The 13,747-nt window shown below is 36.8% G+C and overlaps 1 protein-coding gene across 5 annotated transcripts in view; it reads right to left on the bottom strand.

The window, feature by feature from the left end:
- Window positions 1–13,747, bottom strand: part of EMCN (endomucin) — a 115,284-nt gene that overhangs the window by 60,842 nt on the left and 40,695 nt on the right. For 3 of the 5 annotated variants that reach the window (XM_061164333.1, XM_061164332.1, XM_061164331.1), the window contains 2 exons: window positions 13,445–13,561; window positions 3,405–3,482 (listed from right to left, as the gene is read on the bottom strand). In XM_061164333.1, the coding sequence (XP_061020316.1) occupies window positions 3,405–3,482; window positions 13,445–13,561 (195 nt within the window). The remainder of the gene's footprint in view (window positions 1–3,404; window positions 3,483–13,444; window positions 13,562–13,747) is intronic. The other 2 variants (XM_061164335.1, XM_061164334.1) reach the window with 1 other exon arrangement.

Here is a 13,747-nt window from a genome sequence, read left to right as displayed (position 1 = left end):
CCCAAAGATTCCAGAGAAGCACAGGATGGTGGCGAGGAAGCAATGTATACAGCTTCCAGGGGAATACAGGAAGAGGAGAATGTCTCTTTTTATGTAACTATTATATTTCCTTTTTCTTGTCCATATTATTTAGAGGCTGGACTAAGGTAGGCATTAAGGGTCTTTTTGAATGGTGTGTTTAGCACGTCTCTTGCCAAACCATCAAGTACCACCTAGAGTAACCCTAGAAAAGTAGGCTGAGCAGATGGCTGAGAGCTCCCTGTTGCTTAGGACTGGCCTAATGGGGTGTTTAGGTGTCTCCAGATCTATCTATTCTCTAACCCAGTTTACCAAGGTAAGTGCTTATAGGAACTTGACACTGATCCTAGGTTAGGAATAAACTTATATCTGTACTTAGAGTGGCTTTCTGCATTGTATGCTTCCCTGGTGACTCAGATGGCAAAGAATCTGCCTGTAATGTGGGAGACCTGGGTTCGATCCCTGGGTTGGGAAGATCCCCTGGAGGAGGGCATGGCAACCCTCTCCAGTATTCTTGCCTGGAGAATTCCATGGACAGAGGAGCCTGGCGGGCTACAGTCCGTGGGGTCGCAAAGAGTTGGACACAACTGAGAGGCTAAGCACATATAGCATACCACCCAACTCAAGAGGGCTGAGATATTTGGTGACCTTGGAGCAATGTCGTAATTTTCTCATCTCTTTGTTCTTTCTTAGAGACTTCACTGACAAATAGATGTTGACTTTCTATTTCCTTAAACTCTATTTTCACAGTGTTTCTTAGAGCCATAGCAAATACTAGTAGGAGTTTCTTCTTTATTTTTTCTTATCTATTGATATTATTTACTCATAAAGTATTACATATGAAAAATCAGCAATCATGTTTATGAGGACATTAAAAGTTTCTCAACACTTGAGCTGCCCCTTTGGAAGACTCTAATTCATGATTCCCAATGAGGTCATTCCCAGGTCAGGTGACGGGTGAAAAAGAGTTGCTTTGCTTTCCAGTTGCAGAACACATTCATTTTTTATTTTACTATAAATAGAACTTAAGTAAACAAAATGATGACTACCTCAGTAAATTTTAACTGTACCACTAAAGCCTGAAGGGCTCTGTAGGGAAGCCCTGCAGGCTGTCTTTGATGGTAAGAGAAAGAAATAGCCAGCAGTCCACTCTGCACTTACCACCACTACACGGCTTCAAACTCAGCAGTTCAACTTCTATTTGTTTGATATATTCACATTTTGGACTTTCTCAAAAGATTTTATGAGGAAATGTTTCTGCTAATTACAAACAATTTTAGACAACTATTGCCTTAATAATGAGGGTCCTAAAATCAGACCTTGTCTGTCCACACTGAAAGTCAGATGAACAAGATCAAAGTAGGCAGAAGTAATAAGACCTTTCATTATTATGAAATTGATATGCTATTACTATTTCTACACATTGCCCAGGAATATCACCTTTTACTTGGACGTATTTACCCTTTTAGAAACACAATTCTAATAAGTTTGTTGTGTGTATTTATGTATGTGTATACATGTTATCCACTTAAAGAAGCAACCTAAAATAACCATTCATAGCAGGCTAGCAATCTCACCCAAAGGGAAAAGAATCCTATAAGCAGGGAAAGAATCAGAACATGTACTAAAAACAGAAAAGAAAAAGTTATAAAATTATGTGACTATTTAGTGTTGTAAGAAAAGTAAGCTATATAAGCAGTTAATACCTGAAAGGCTCATTATTTAATATCCAAGTGTAATAGTTGAGGTCAAATAATAATACTCATTCATCAGATAATATTTGACTATGAATTAGTTCAATGGAGAAAAAAATTTGAAATTAAAAGACTGACTTTCAAATTCCAAATTGTTATTATGAATTTGCACTTTTGTTTTAAGTCATTTAACCTCTCTGAAACTCATTCTGTTTAAATAATAATTTTAAAATAATCTTTAAAAATGATAATACAACCTAAGGTGTGAACAAGATGATGGATTAGGAAGATCCTGAGCTCACCTCTGTCTACAGGTACAGTGAAATTACAACTATTTACAGAGAAACCATCTCTGAATGACTAGCAGAAAAGATTTTCCACAACTAAAGATATTAAGTGGAGATAAGCAATTTACATTATAAGGAACTCAAGGTAATGATAATGAAGATGGTCAATGAACTTGGGAGAAGAATGACAAGCTCAATGAACTTGGGAGTGAATCACAGTGAGAAGTTTAATAAAGAGCTGGAAAATATAGTGAAGAATCAAACAGAGCTGATACTTCTCTAAACAAGGTATATAAATGGTCCATGAGCATCTAAGATACTCAACATTATCAGTCCTTAGGAAAATGTGAATCAAGACCACAGTGAGGTAGCATTTCACTCTCACTAGAACAGGTATGACAAAAAAGAGAGACAACAATATTGGCTAGAAAATGAAGAACTGATACCCTTATTCATTCCTGGTGGGAATTAATATAATGCAGCTGCTCTGGAAATCAGTTCCTCAGAGTTATACATAGTGTTACCACGTGACTCCACAATTACATATCAAGCTGTTCATTGTTGACCTGAAACAAACGGACTGCCAGATATTTCTCCAGTGAAGATGCATTTATTTGGGATCAGAAAAGAACTGCAATTCAGAGTCTGCGACCATGGTGAGCCACATGCAAGCTACCGCACAGCAGGGAAACAACAGTTTTATAGAGGGGAAGAAGAATTGCGAATGGCTATAGTAAACAAAAGTGTATGGCTTTTCATTGAGTAATTGCCAGGAAAGAAGAGGGTCTTTCTTCCTGTTGGGCTCTGCTATTGACCCCCTCTGATGGGCCCTCTTCTGGCCCATCAACTCTATTTAAAATATTCAAGTTTTGTTTATTAAATTTGGACAATACCTGAGAAATGAAAACACATGATCACACAAAAACATATACATAAATGTTCTTAGCATCATTATTTACAATAGGTTAAAAGTAGAAATAATCCAAATGTCCATCAACTAATAAATAAAGAAAATGTGATCTGTTTACACAATGAAATCTAGTTAGTCATAAAAAAGTATGAACTACAGATACATGTCATAGCATGGATGAATCTAAGAACATTATAGTAAGTGAAAGAAGCCAGACACAAAAGATCATATGTTATATGATTCCATTTATATGAAACTTCTAGAATAGGTAAATCTGTAAAACTAGTAAGTAGGGTAATGGTTGCCAGGGACTAAAGGAAGGGTGGAATGGGGAGTGATTGTGATAGATTTAGAGTTTTTTTAGGGGTGATGAAAATGTTCCAGGTGATTACACAAGCTTGTAAATATACTAAAATGCACTGAATGGAATACTGAATATTATGGTATGTGAATGATAAAAGAAAATTGGTGGCAAAACAAATGGCCATTACTCACCATCACCTTTAGCTTTTGGGCTTACTGGAGACTGTGTTGATAGGTGAGGCATTTGTGTGGCTTCCTTGCCGGAGGTTCCTAATTTGATAAGATAGATAATGTTATTATTAGTTACAATTTCATCTTGCTGGTCAAGCAGTAAATAAAAGTAAGTCTAATTTGAAGGTGAAAATTTTTCTATAGCTACTGGGCAAACTTTTGTATAGTTCTTCTGTGTATTCTTGCCACCTCTTCTTGATACCTGCTACTTCTGTTAGATCCATACCATTTCTGCCCTTTATTCTGCCCATCTTTGCATGAAATGTTCCCTTGGTACCTCTAATTTTCTGAAGAGATCTCTAGTCTTTCCCATTCTATTGTTTTCCTCTATTTCTTTGCATTGATCTCTAAGGACGGCTTTCTTATCTCTCCTTGCTGTTCTTTGGAGCTCTGAATTCAAATGGATATATCTTTCCTTTTCTCCTTTGCCTATTGCTTCTCTTCTTTTCACAGCTATTTGTAAGGCCTTCTCAGACAGCCATTTTGCCTTTTTACACTTCTTTTTCTTGGGGATGGTCTTGATCCCTGCCTCCTGTACAATGTCACGAAACTCTATCCATAGTTCATCAGGCACTCTGTCTATCAGATCTAATCCCTTGAATCTATTTCTCACATACACTGTATAATCATAAGGGATTTGATTTATGTCATACCTGAATGGTCTAGTGGTTTTCCCTACTTTCTTCAATTTAAGTCTGAATTTGGCAATAAGGAGTTCATGATCTGAGCCATAGTAAGCTCCCTGTCTTGTTTTTGCTGACTGTATAGAACTTCTCCATCTTTGGCTGCAAAGAATACAATCAATCTGATTTCTGTATTGACCATCTGGTGATGTCCATGTGTGGACAAGTCTTCTTGTGTTGAACACAGTCTTCTCCTGTGTTATTGGAAGAGGGTGTTTGCTATGACCAGTGCACTCTCTTGGCAAAACTCTATACTCCAAGGCCAAATTTGTCTGTTACTCCAGGTATTTCTTGACTTCCTACTTTTGCATTCCAGTCACCTATAATGAAAGACACCTTTTTGGGTGTTAGTTCTAGAAGTTCTTGTAGGTCTTCATAGAACCATTCAACTTCAGCTTCTTCAACATTACTGGTCAGGGCATAGACTTGGATTACTGTCATATTGAATGGTTTGCCTTGGAAATAAACAATTTGCCTTGATTAATGGATCTAACATTCCAGGTTCCCATGCAATATTGCTCTTTACAGCATTGGACTTTGCTTCCATAACCAGTAACATCCACAAATGTGTGTTATTTTTGCTTTGGTTCCATCTCTTCATTCTTTCTGGAGTTATTTCTCCACCAATCTTCAGTAGCATATTGGGCACCTACCAACCTGGGGAGTTCATCATTCAGTGTTCTATCTTTTTGCCTTTTCTTACTGTTCATGGGGTTCTCAAAGCAAGAATACTGAAGTGGTTTGCCATTCCCTTCTCCAGTGGACCACGTTTTGTCAGAACTCTCCACCATGACTTGTCCATCTTTGGTGGCCCTACACGGCATGGCTCATAGTTTCATTGAGTTAGACAAGGCTGTGGTCCATGTGATCAGATTCATTAGTTTTCTGTGACTGTGGTTTTCAGTATGTGTGCTCTTTGATGGAGAAGGATAAGAGGCTTATGGAAGCTTCCTGAAGGGAGAGACTGACTGAAGTGGATGGAAACTGGGTCTTGTTCTGAACAGTTAGAACTGGACATGGAACAACAGACTGGTTCCAAATTGGGAAAGGAGTACGTCAAGGTGGTATATTGTCACCCTGCTTATTTAACTTATATGCAGAGTACATCATGAAAAATGAAGTACAAGCTGGAATCAAGACTCAATATTGATATTGAGAAATATCAATAACCTCAGATATGCAGATGATACCACCCTTATGACAGAAAGTGAAGAAGAACTAAAGAGCCTCTTGATGAAAGTGAAAGAGGAGAGTGAAAAAGTTGGCCTAAAACTCAACATTCAGAAAACTAAGATCATGGTATCTGGTCCCATCACTTCATGGAAAATAGATGGGGAAGCAGTGGAAACAGTAGGAGACTTTATTATTTTGGGGCTCCAAAATCACTGCAGATGGTGATTGCAGCCATGAAATTAAAAGACACTTGCTCCTTGGAAGGAAAGCTATGACCAACCTAGACAGCATATTAAAAATCAGAGACATTACTTTGCCAACAAAGGTCCATCTAGTCAAAACTATGGTTTTTCCAGTAGTCATGTATGGATGTGAGAGTTGGACTATAAAGAAAGCTGAGCACTGAAGAATTGATGCTTTTGAACTGTGGTGTTGGAGAAGACTCTTGAGAGTCCCTTGGACTGCAAGGAGATCCAACCAGCCCATCCTAAAGGAGATCAGTCCTAGGTGTTCATTGGAAGGACTGATGCCAAAGCTGAAACTCCAATACTTTGGTCACCTGATGCGAAGAACTGACTCCTTGGAAAAGACCCTGATGCTGGGAAAGATTGAAGGCAGGAGAAGAAGGGGACAACAGAGGATGAGATGGCTGGATGGTATCACTGACTCAATGGACATGAGTTTGAGTAAACTCCGGGAGTTGGTGATGGACAGGGAGGCCTGGCATGCCCTGGAGTCCATGGGGTCGCAAAGAGTTGGACACGACTGAATGACTGAACAGAACTGAAACTTCTGTGTTGCTTTACTTTTTCCCATTTTTGTCCACCATAAGGAATACAATTACTGAATGCTTAGGTGGCCCAGTAAACACACACAGACACATACACACATATACACAGACACACACAGACACACAGACACACACACACACACATTTCACACACATTTTTGTATGACAGGCCTCCAAAGCAGATTTCTATTGCAGATTGCTACCTGGGTATTTTGAAACATGCAACAAAGTTGTAAAATTAAATGATTTAAAATAATTTTATTTTTCCTTGTGAGAAAAACTTCTTGGTCAATAGGACCTAGGAGTAATGTGATTTTTTTCTCCAAAATAAGATTTAATTTTATTGACTTAGTTGTGACTTTGAAACTTCTAATAACCATAAATAATAAAGGGATATGAAAACTCCTGTAATTAATTTTTTTTCATTTATGAAACATTGAATTCCCACTCTGTTCAAGGCCATCTCCAAGGCTTTGGAGGGCAGTATCTGACTCTTAGTCATTTTGGTTTTTTCCGTGCTCCTCCTCCCACTCCCTGCAGCCACCACGTGCTCTAGCAGGCCATTAGTCATCTTTGTAATCTGTGTTACCATGAAGAACAATTCCTGGCACAGAATAGGCATGTAGTAAATGCTGTTTCAGGGAAGATGGCACTTATACAGGATAGAGGGACTAACCAAAGGATAAAGATCCCCTTTAAGTAGTGAACACAACTGACTGATTTGCTATTCATAATAGCATTCCCTTTTTTCTTAAAGCATGTTAGAATGTCCTTTTGCAAATAGGGCACAGGCTCTACTTTTACTATGTGACATATATAAAATCTTGGTTCTTATTTATATATGCATGATGTGTTTGAGTGAGGAATTATTTAGCTCTGCACAGTTTACATGATACTTTACAACCCTGGTCAGGGGAAAGTTTTCAGGGCTAAGCTGGCTGGAGCTGTATATTGGAATACGCAAGGGAACCATAAGAGGAGGATAAGATCTTGGGAGGGTTGCTGAGGACAAACACTTCTATGAAGGTGGTGAAGGTTTGGTTTATTGCTCATTCCTCTTTCTTCACTGCTTATTAGGGGATATAGGTTATTCTAGCAATGGAAACAGAGAAGGCAATGGCAACCCACTCCAGTACTCTTGCCTGGAAAATCCCATGGATGGAGGAGCCTGGTGGGCTGCAGGCCATGGGGTTGTGAAGAGTCGGACACGACTGAGCGACTTCACTTTCACTGTTCACTTTCATGCATTGGAGAAGGTAATGGCAACCCCAGTGTTCTTGCCTGGAGAATCCCAGGGACGGGGGGTGTCTGGTGGGCTGCCGTCTATGGGGTCACACAGAGTCGGACATGACTGAAGCAACTTAGCAGCAGCAGCAGCAGCAGCAACGGAAGGTGACTGTAATACGCAGATTCTGTGCATTATAATGTGGAGAGCAACTGAGACTATCTAAAAGTTTTCTACACTCATATGTGGTTATAACTGTAAAAGAAGAAACCAACAACAGAAATGTTATCGCTGAAAGTTAGGTTTGAGATTTTGCATTGTCCACTCACATGATCTCAATATCTTAAGGTAAAGATTTTTTGTTAGTGTGTTTTTTAAGGTAAAGATGTTAAAAATATAAATTAAGTGTCCCCTCCAGCCAAACATAGTACCTTTGTTTTCACTTCATCACTATTCTTGGTACCAATAATAACCTTAATTAAATTCTTACCATAAATAATAAAGGAATCTGCAAACTCCTGTAATTAATTTTTTTTGTAATTAATTTTTATACAATGATTATCATTGTGTCATTATGTTTTATTGGCATATATTTCATTTACTGCTTGAAAATCCAAGACATAGAGATGATTATAGGAAATAATTAGGACACATAATGGTAAATAGAAAAAATGTGTATCATCTTTGAGTTTCTGAAGTTCTGGATCTTTTCATTTTATACCTATCATGTTTGATAGTGGGGAGAGATGGAACAAATTTGAGCTTTGGCTCAAGTATTCATCAGAAATCTATTCGGCTTCTGTTTCATCTTGGTCTTTAGAAAATAGGAGAGCTAAGTGGTTGTACATTTCTGATGTTCCTGGACTTGTTTGTGTGTGAACAGTGATCTTGTAATGAAGCTGATGATCTCTAAATACAGTCACTGTAACAATAGCCATGATATAAAAAAGCTTAGTGTATTTTAGATTTATTATTAACACATAAATATTCATTTTCAAATATGGGTAAGCATTTTAGGTAAAATTCTTTTCCTGTGCTAAGAATGTTAAAATCCTGAAGTACAGATGCATCTTTACTATTGCAAAATTGAAGTGTTGCAATATCTAATGAGGATTGTTATGTCTGTCAATTACATGCACAAAATTAATAATACTATATAATAGTTAACCAAAGAAATAGACTGAATTTAATATGAACATTAACAGATTATATCTATATTTGGGGCTTCCCAGATGACTCAGTGGGTAAAGAATCTGCCTGCAGTATAGAAGATGCAGGAGACATGGGCTTGATCCCTGGGTCAGGAAGATTCCCTGGAAGATCCTCTGGAGGAAGACAAGGCAACCCACTCCAATATTCTTGCCTGGAGAATTCCATGGACAGAGGAGCCTGGTCAGCTACAGTCCACAGGGTAGCAGAGTCAGACATGACTGAAATGACTTAACACACATAGCTATATATATCTTTTAGAGATACATCATTTTGAGTCAACAAATGTTTATAAAAGATTAAATCGTAAGAATATAATTCTACTCTGTGAAAAGTGGTTTAGTAAATCATCATCCATAATATTTTCCAAAATAACCTTTTAGAGTTGTATTTAATTCCATTTAGAACACAAGGGTTTCAAGAAACTGTCTAATTTTGGAACATGTCATAACTTGTGAAGATAAACTACAAGCAAAATGTCACTTTTACCACTTTGAAATTTTATAAAAAGGAAAAAAAAAGGTAACAGAGATATCCCAAGTAGTTCAAGTTAAATTCAAACTTCACAAAGAATACAAAGACTATGGATAAAGGAGAAGGATATGGAGGAAAATGTGGTCCCCAAGCCTATTTTTTCCCCATTAATCATACAAGAAAATTTACAAGAATGCCTTTTAAAAGTCTGTTCTTTATAGTTTTATCTTTGTTTCTAGAGTGAAAATGCATCTTAAACACCACCACAACTGGCCTCCTATAGGGAAGAAATGGCCAAAAATCCCTGGTCTTTCTACTGACCTCAGTTCAAACTGAATGTTTATTTAGAATCAAAAATTTGAAGTATCTGTGCTGAGAATTTTTATTTCTGCACTATGATTCAGCTTACATATCTGACTATAAAGTGTTTTTAAAATGTTGAATAATAGTTACATTTTAATAATGAAATTGCAGGTTTATTTTTAAAAGTTCCGTTTATAATGATGACATTCAGTGTTGACCAAATGTTGATTTTAACCCTAGCCATTTGGCCTTTGAACAAAATGGGCAGAGCATGTGATACACATCTAGAGATGGATCAAATCCCATCTCTCTAATTGAGTAAACTTCTAAAAACAAGCCTGCTCTGGGCAAAGTTCTACCAGCACCTGTGCCACCGTGACTACATCACTGCAAGGATTCCCATCTTGGCTGCATATTTTCCATTTTTCTGATGATAAAATTTCTGCCATTGTCATAAGGAGGAAAATGTACATATTTTAGATAAACATGAACACTTAAATCAACTATCTATTGACCTTTAAGAAGAAAATCTGACTGGGACAACTTAAAATGAAAATAAAAATATTTCTCCATGTTGTATTTTTTGGTAAATCCTTTATGTCTAAAATGACCTTGGTGGCCATGAGGAATGGGGAATAAAAATGATTTCACTATAGATATATTTTTATGGTATTATTATATAATTTAAAAGTGGTTACTTTGAAGAATGAGACAACATATAAAACTCCTCACAAGCCTGAAAAGAGAAAGCCATATATCCTGATACACTGGTTAGAGTATGAGAATTTGAGGCAAATTTTCCATGGTCTTCTTTGTTGTTGTTTAGTCACTAAGTTGTGTCCCAATCTTTGAGACTTCATGGACTATAGTACGCCAGGCTTCTCTGTCCTTCTCTAGTTACCAAAGTTTGCTCAAATTCACATCCACTGAGTCACGGATGCTATCTAACCATCTCATCCTCAGTTGCCCCCTGCTCCTTTTGCCTTCGATCTTTCCCAGCATCAGTCTTTTCCAATGAGTCGGCTTTTCACATCAGGTGGCCAAAGTATTGGAGCTTCAGCTTCAGCATCAGTCCTTCTGATGTATATTCCTCATCTGTGTATTAAGTATATTGTTTTCAGGAACACAGGCAATATCCATATATTAAGTTCAACTAACTTATGCCCTTAATATATAAGTGGTGATCAAGTAAATCAGATAAGGAGTTCCTTTCTCTCCTCCACTGTTGTTCCCTCGTTTTCCTTCAAGTGCAATGGACCCCCGGCTGCCTGATGTCTTCACCCATCTCTTCCACCATGCCAGACTCTCTGTTTCTCATCCTGGATCCAAGGAGTTTGTGGACATCAGAAGCTGTTTTTTCTTTTTCATCTTTTCTCCACCATCAATCTTCATCATTCTCCATCATCGTTCATTCATCATGACCCCAGAATGTGCTCATTTCCTTCTTTCTCCCACTGTTCTATACATGGTTACTAGATTTTAACCCTTAAAGCCCTTTGAAATGGATTTTAAATGATACTAATTCGTTACTATTAATTCAGAAAATTTAATAATGACACTGTAGCTTTGTAATAAATTATTCTTATTTTTTGTGATGCACTCTTAGTGTGCAGAGGTAAAATGGAATAAAGTCTGATGGCAAAACCACTACAATATTGTAAAGTAATTAGCCTCTAATTAAAATAAATAAATTTATATTTAAAAAATTTCCAAAAGCAAAATACAGAGAGAGAGAGAGAGAGAATAAAGGAAGAAAAGAAGCAGGAAGGAAGGAAAATAGGGAGGTACAAAGTAGGAAAGAGGGAAAGAAGGGACGGCAGGAGGATGGAAAGAAGGAGAAAGAAAAAGAAAAATGAAGCAAATGGGGTAAAAGCTTGATGATTATTGATTCTGAGATGAATTACAGTATTCTTTATTTGTGGGTACATATGGACATCTTTATAATGAAAATTAAAAAAAAGAAAAACTATTCTGGTCTATTACCATTTTTATAATTGGATGTGAATAGTTTAAAACTTACTTGGACAAATTTTGAAAAACACAGACAGAGTAGCTTAGTTTTTTTTACATAGGTAATATAAAACAGTAAAAATGTCCCTCAAAAGGAATTAGGAGAAATGTGTGTGTGTGTGTGTGTGTGTGTGTACACATGATTTCAACTGTTCTATCAAGTGTCCCTCAACAGGAGCCACCAAAGGTAAAGTTGATGTAAAGGTCTCCCCCATTATGTTTCACAAGAGTAGGTATAAAATTTCTCTTTCAAGTGAAAAAGGTAAGATGAATTCTTGGTATCACAAACTACAACTCTGGATTTTTTTCAGTGAAACCTCCACCTCCACCCTTTCATGATCATTTACCATAGTGGTCAGGACTTGTGTTATTATTTAGACAGTGTTATTCATCATAGACCATTGTAGGCAGGCTAGGGATCGTCCCACTTAGAAAGCATACGTTCCAAGTAGTTAACAGAAAAACTGTGGAACTTTAACTCTTTGGGGCTTCATGTAACATCCACACTTGCCTTCTCTGTTTTCTGGTTCTTTGGGGGTGATATAATTGATTACAAGGGCTTTCCTGGTGACTCAGATGGGAAAGAATCTGTCTGCAATGTGGGAGGTGCAGGTTTGATCCCTGGGTCAGGAAGATCCCCTGGAGAAGGGAATGGCTACCCACTCCAGTATTCTAGCCTGGACAGAGGAGCCTGGCGGGGTGTAGTTCATGGCACTGCAAAGAGTTGGATATGACTGAGTGACTAACATTTTCACACTATCGTTTGCAAAAGTAATATGTTTTATCAAAATCAAATAATTTTATGCTAAGGACTCATTTGGCAACTCACAGAGATTGAAGGGAGATAGAGATAGAGATATTATATTATATACCTTTATATAAAAATATACACATTTTTATATATATGTATATATATATACATATATATATAAATGTGTATATATATATATATACAGAGAGAGAGAGAGGGAGGGAGAGAGAGAGAGAGAGAGAGAAAGAGATATGCTTTGTAAAAATTAAAATAAACAATGAAATAATTCAACCTGTGGAGTGTTGGTTGAAGGTTTCATGGTCCCTGGCTCGCTGACGGTCATTTGGAGTTTCCCCTAGTTGGTAATGTAGATTGTACCACATTTTGAGAATAAATCCCCTGTGCTGCCCTCAAGGTACAATGTAATGCTCTCAGTTTGGTAAAGAAGTTCTAAGGGTTGGTTTGGTTTCACATTAGAATTAGACAGTTTGGAAACAATGAACTATATTCACAATACTCCTTTTCTCTTGAGTATCAACATCACATTCAAGTCCAGTGAACTAGCCTTTATCAATCTTCTGTATGTCTTCGAATGGAAGTTAAATGAGGAATAGGAGGGCAAGAAAGACAGTAGTGGAGATTTCAGTTCATTAGGGTACATGATTTTTAGGTATTTCTGTGACCTTAGCATGCTAATCATATTTCTGCCCATAGATAATCAACAAACACTTCTATTTCCCCTGCTCCACTGATTACTGGACCTGAATGATATGCCTCATTTTATGTTTTTTTTCAGGATGGGAAATGCATTATGTGCTGGGTTAATAATCTCTTGAGTTTTTAGCTGAATGATACTAATGGCTCATTTTATTTTTCATGGATGATAAGGTAATTCTCTTTAATACCAAGAGCCATAAAACATGATACAGGTGTCACTCAGTCCAGTAACCATAATGATGACACTGCTACTGAAATTTACTGATTAAATCTACTATCAGCCCAATGTAACTAATAAAATCAGTCTATTATTAATACAGTTCCACCATGTTAGCTGTGCTGCTTAACTGGGGAACTGGAATAGTTAGAAAGATATTTTTGTGACTGAGAAATGATAATTTTTTATTCTCTAAAAATAAACTTTGTATGCATAACCCTTACAATAAGATCATTCTCAAACAAAACGTGAGCCACAAAAAGAAGTCCACTATGATCTCAGAGTTCTGTATTCAACCCAAAATAACACATACATTTCAAAATAAGGAAATAACCCAGACTTTCATACCATAGATACAAGATTCCCAAATTAGTTTCCTGTGATTAAATTATATGAGTGATAATTTTATTGTTTAAGTTAGAATAAAGTTCATGAAAAATTAATCCTACCTTTAATAGATATTCCAACTGTTGATTTCTCAACACTTGGTGATGCTGTTGAGTTTATTGCTGGTGCAGTTGTGCTTCTTTCATTAGTTGTTGATAGTGGAGTGGATGCAGTTGGGCCTTCAGAAAAAAATAAATTGCATTAAAGTAGCTTCATTAAAATTTACATTTATTTTGCTAATCAACATTATAGTATATTTAAACAAAATAAACTGTATGTATGATTTTGGAATTAATTTTCTAATTGTAAAAGAACTCAACCTTGAGTTCAGTATTCATTCATTAACTCCATCAGCTTCTCACTGA

This window comes from Dama dama, chromosome 17, assembly GCF_033118175.1.
Source record: "Dama dama isolate Ldn47 chromosome 17, ASM3311817v1, whole genome shotgun sequence".
In the NCBI taxonomy this organism is placed as follows: domain Eukaryota; kingdom Metazoa; phylum Chordata; class Mammalia; order Artiodactyla; family Cervidae; genus Dama; species Dama dama.
Note: the sequence above shows the minus strand (reverse complement) of the source record. Positions and strands in the feature narration are given on the sequence as shown.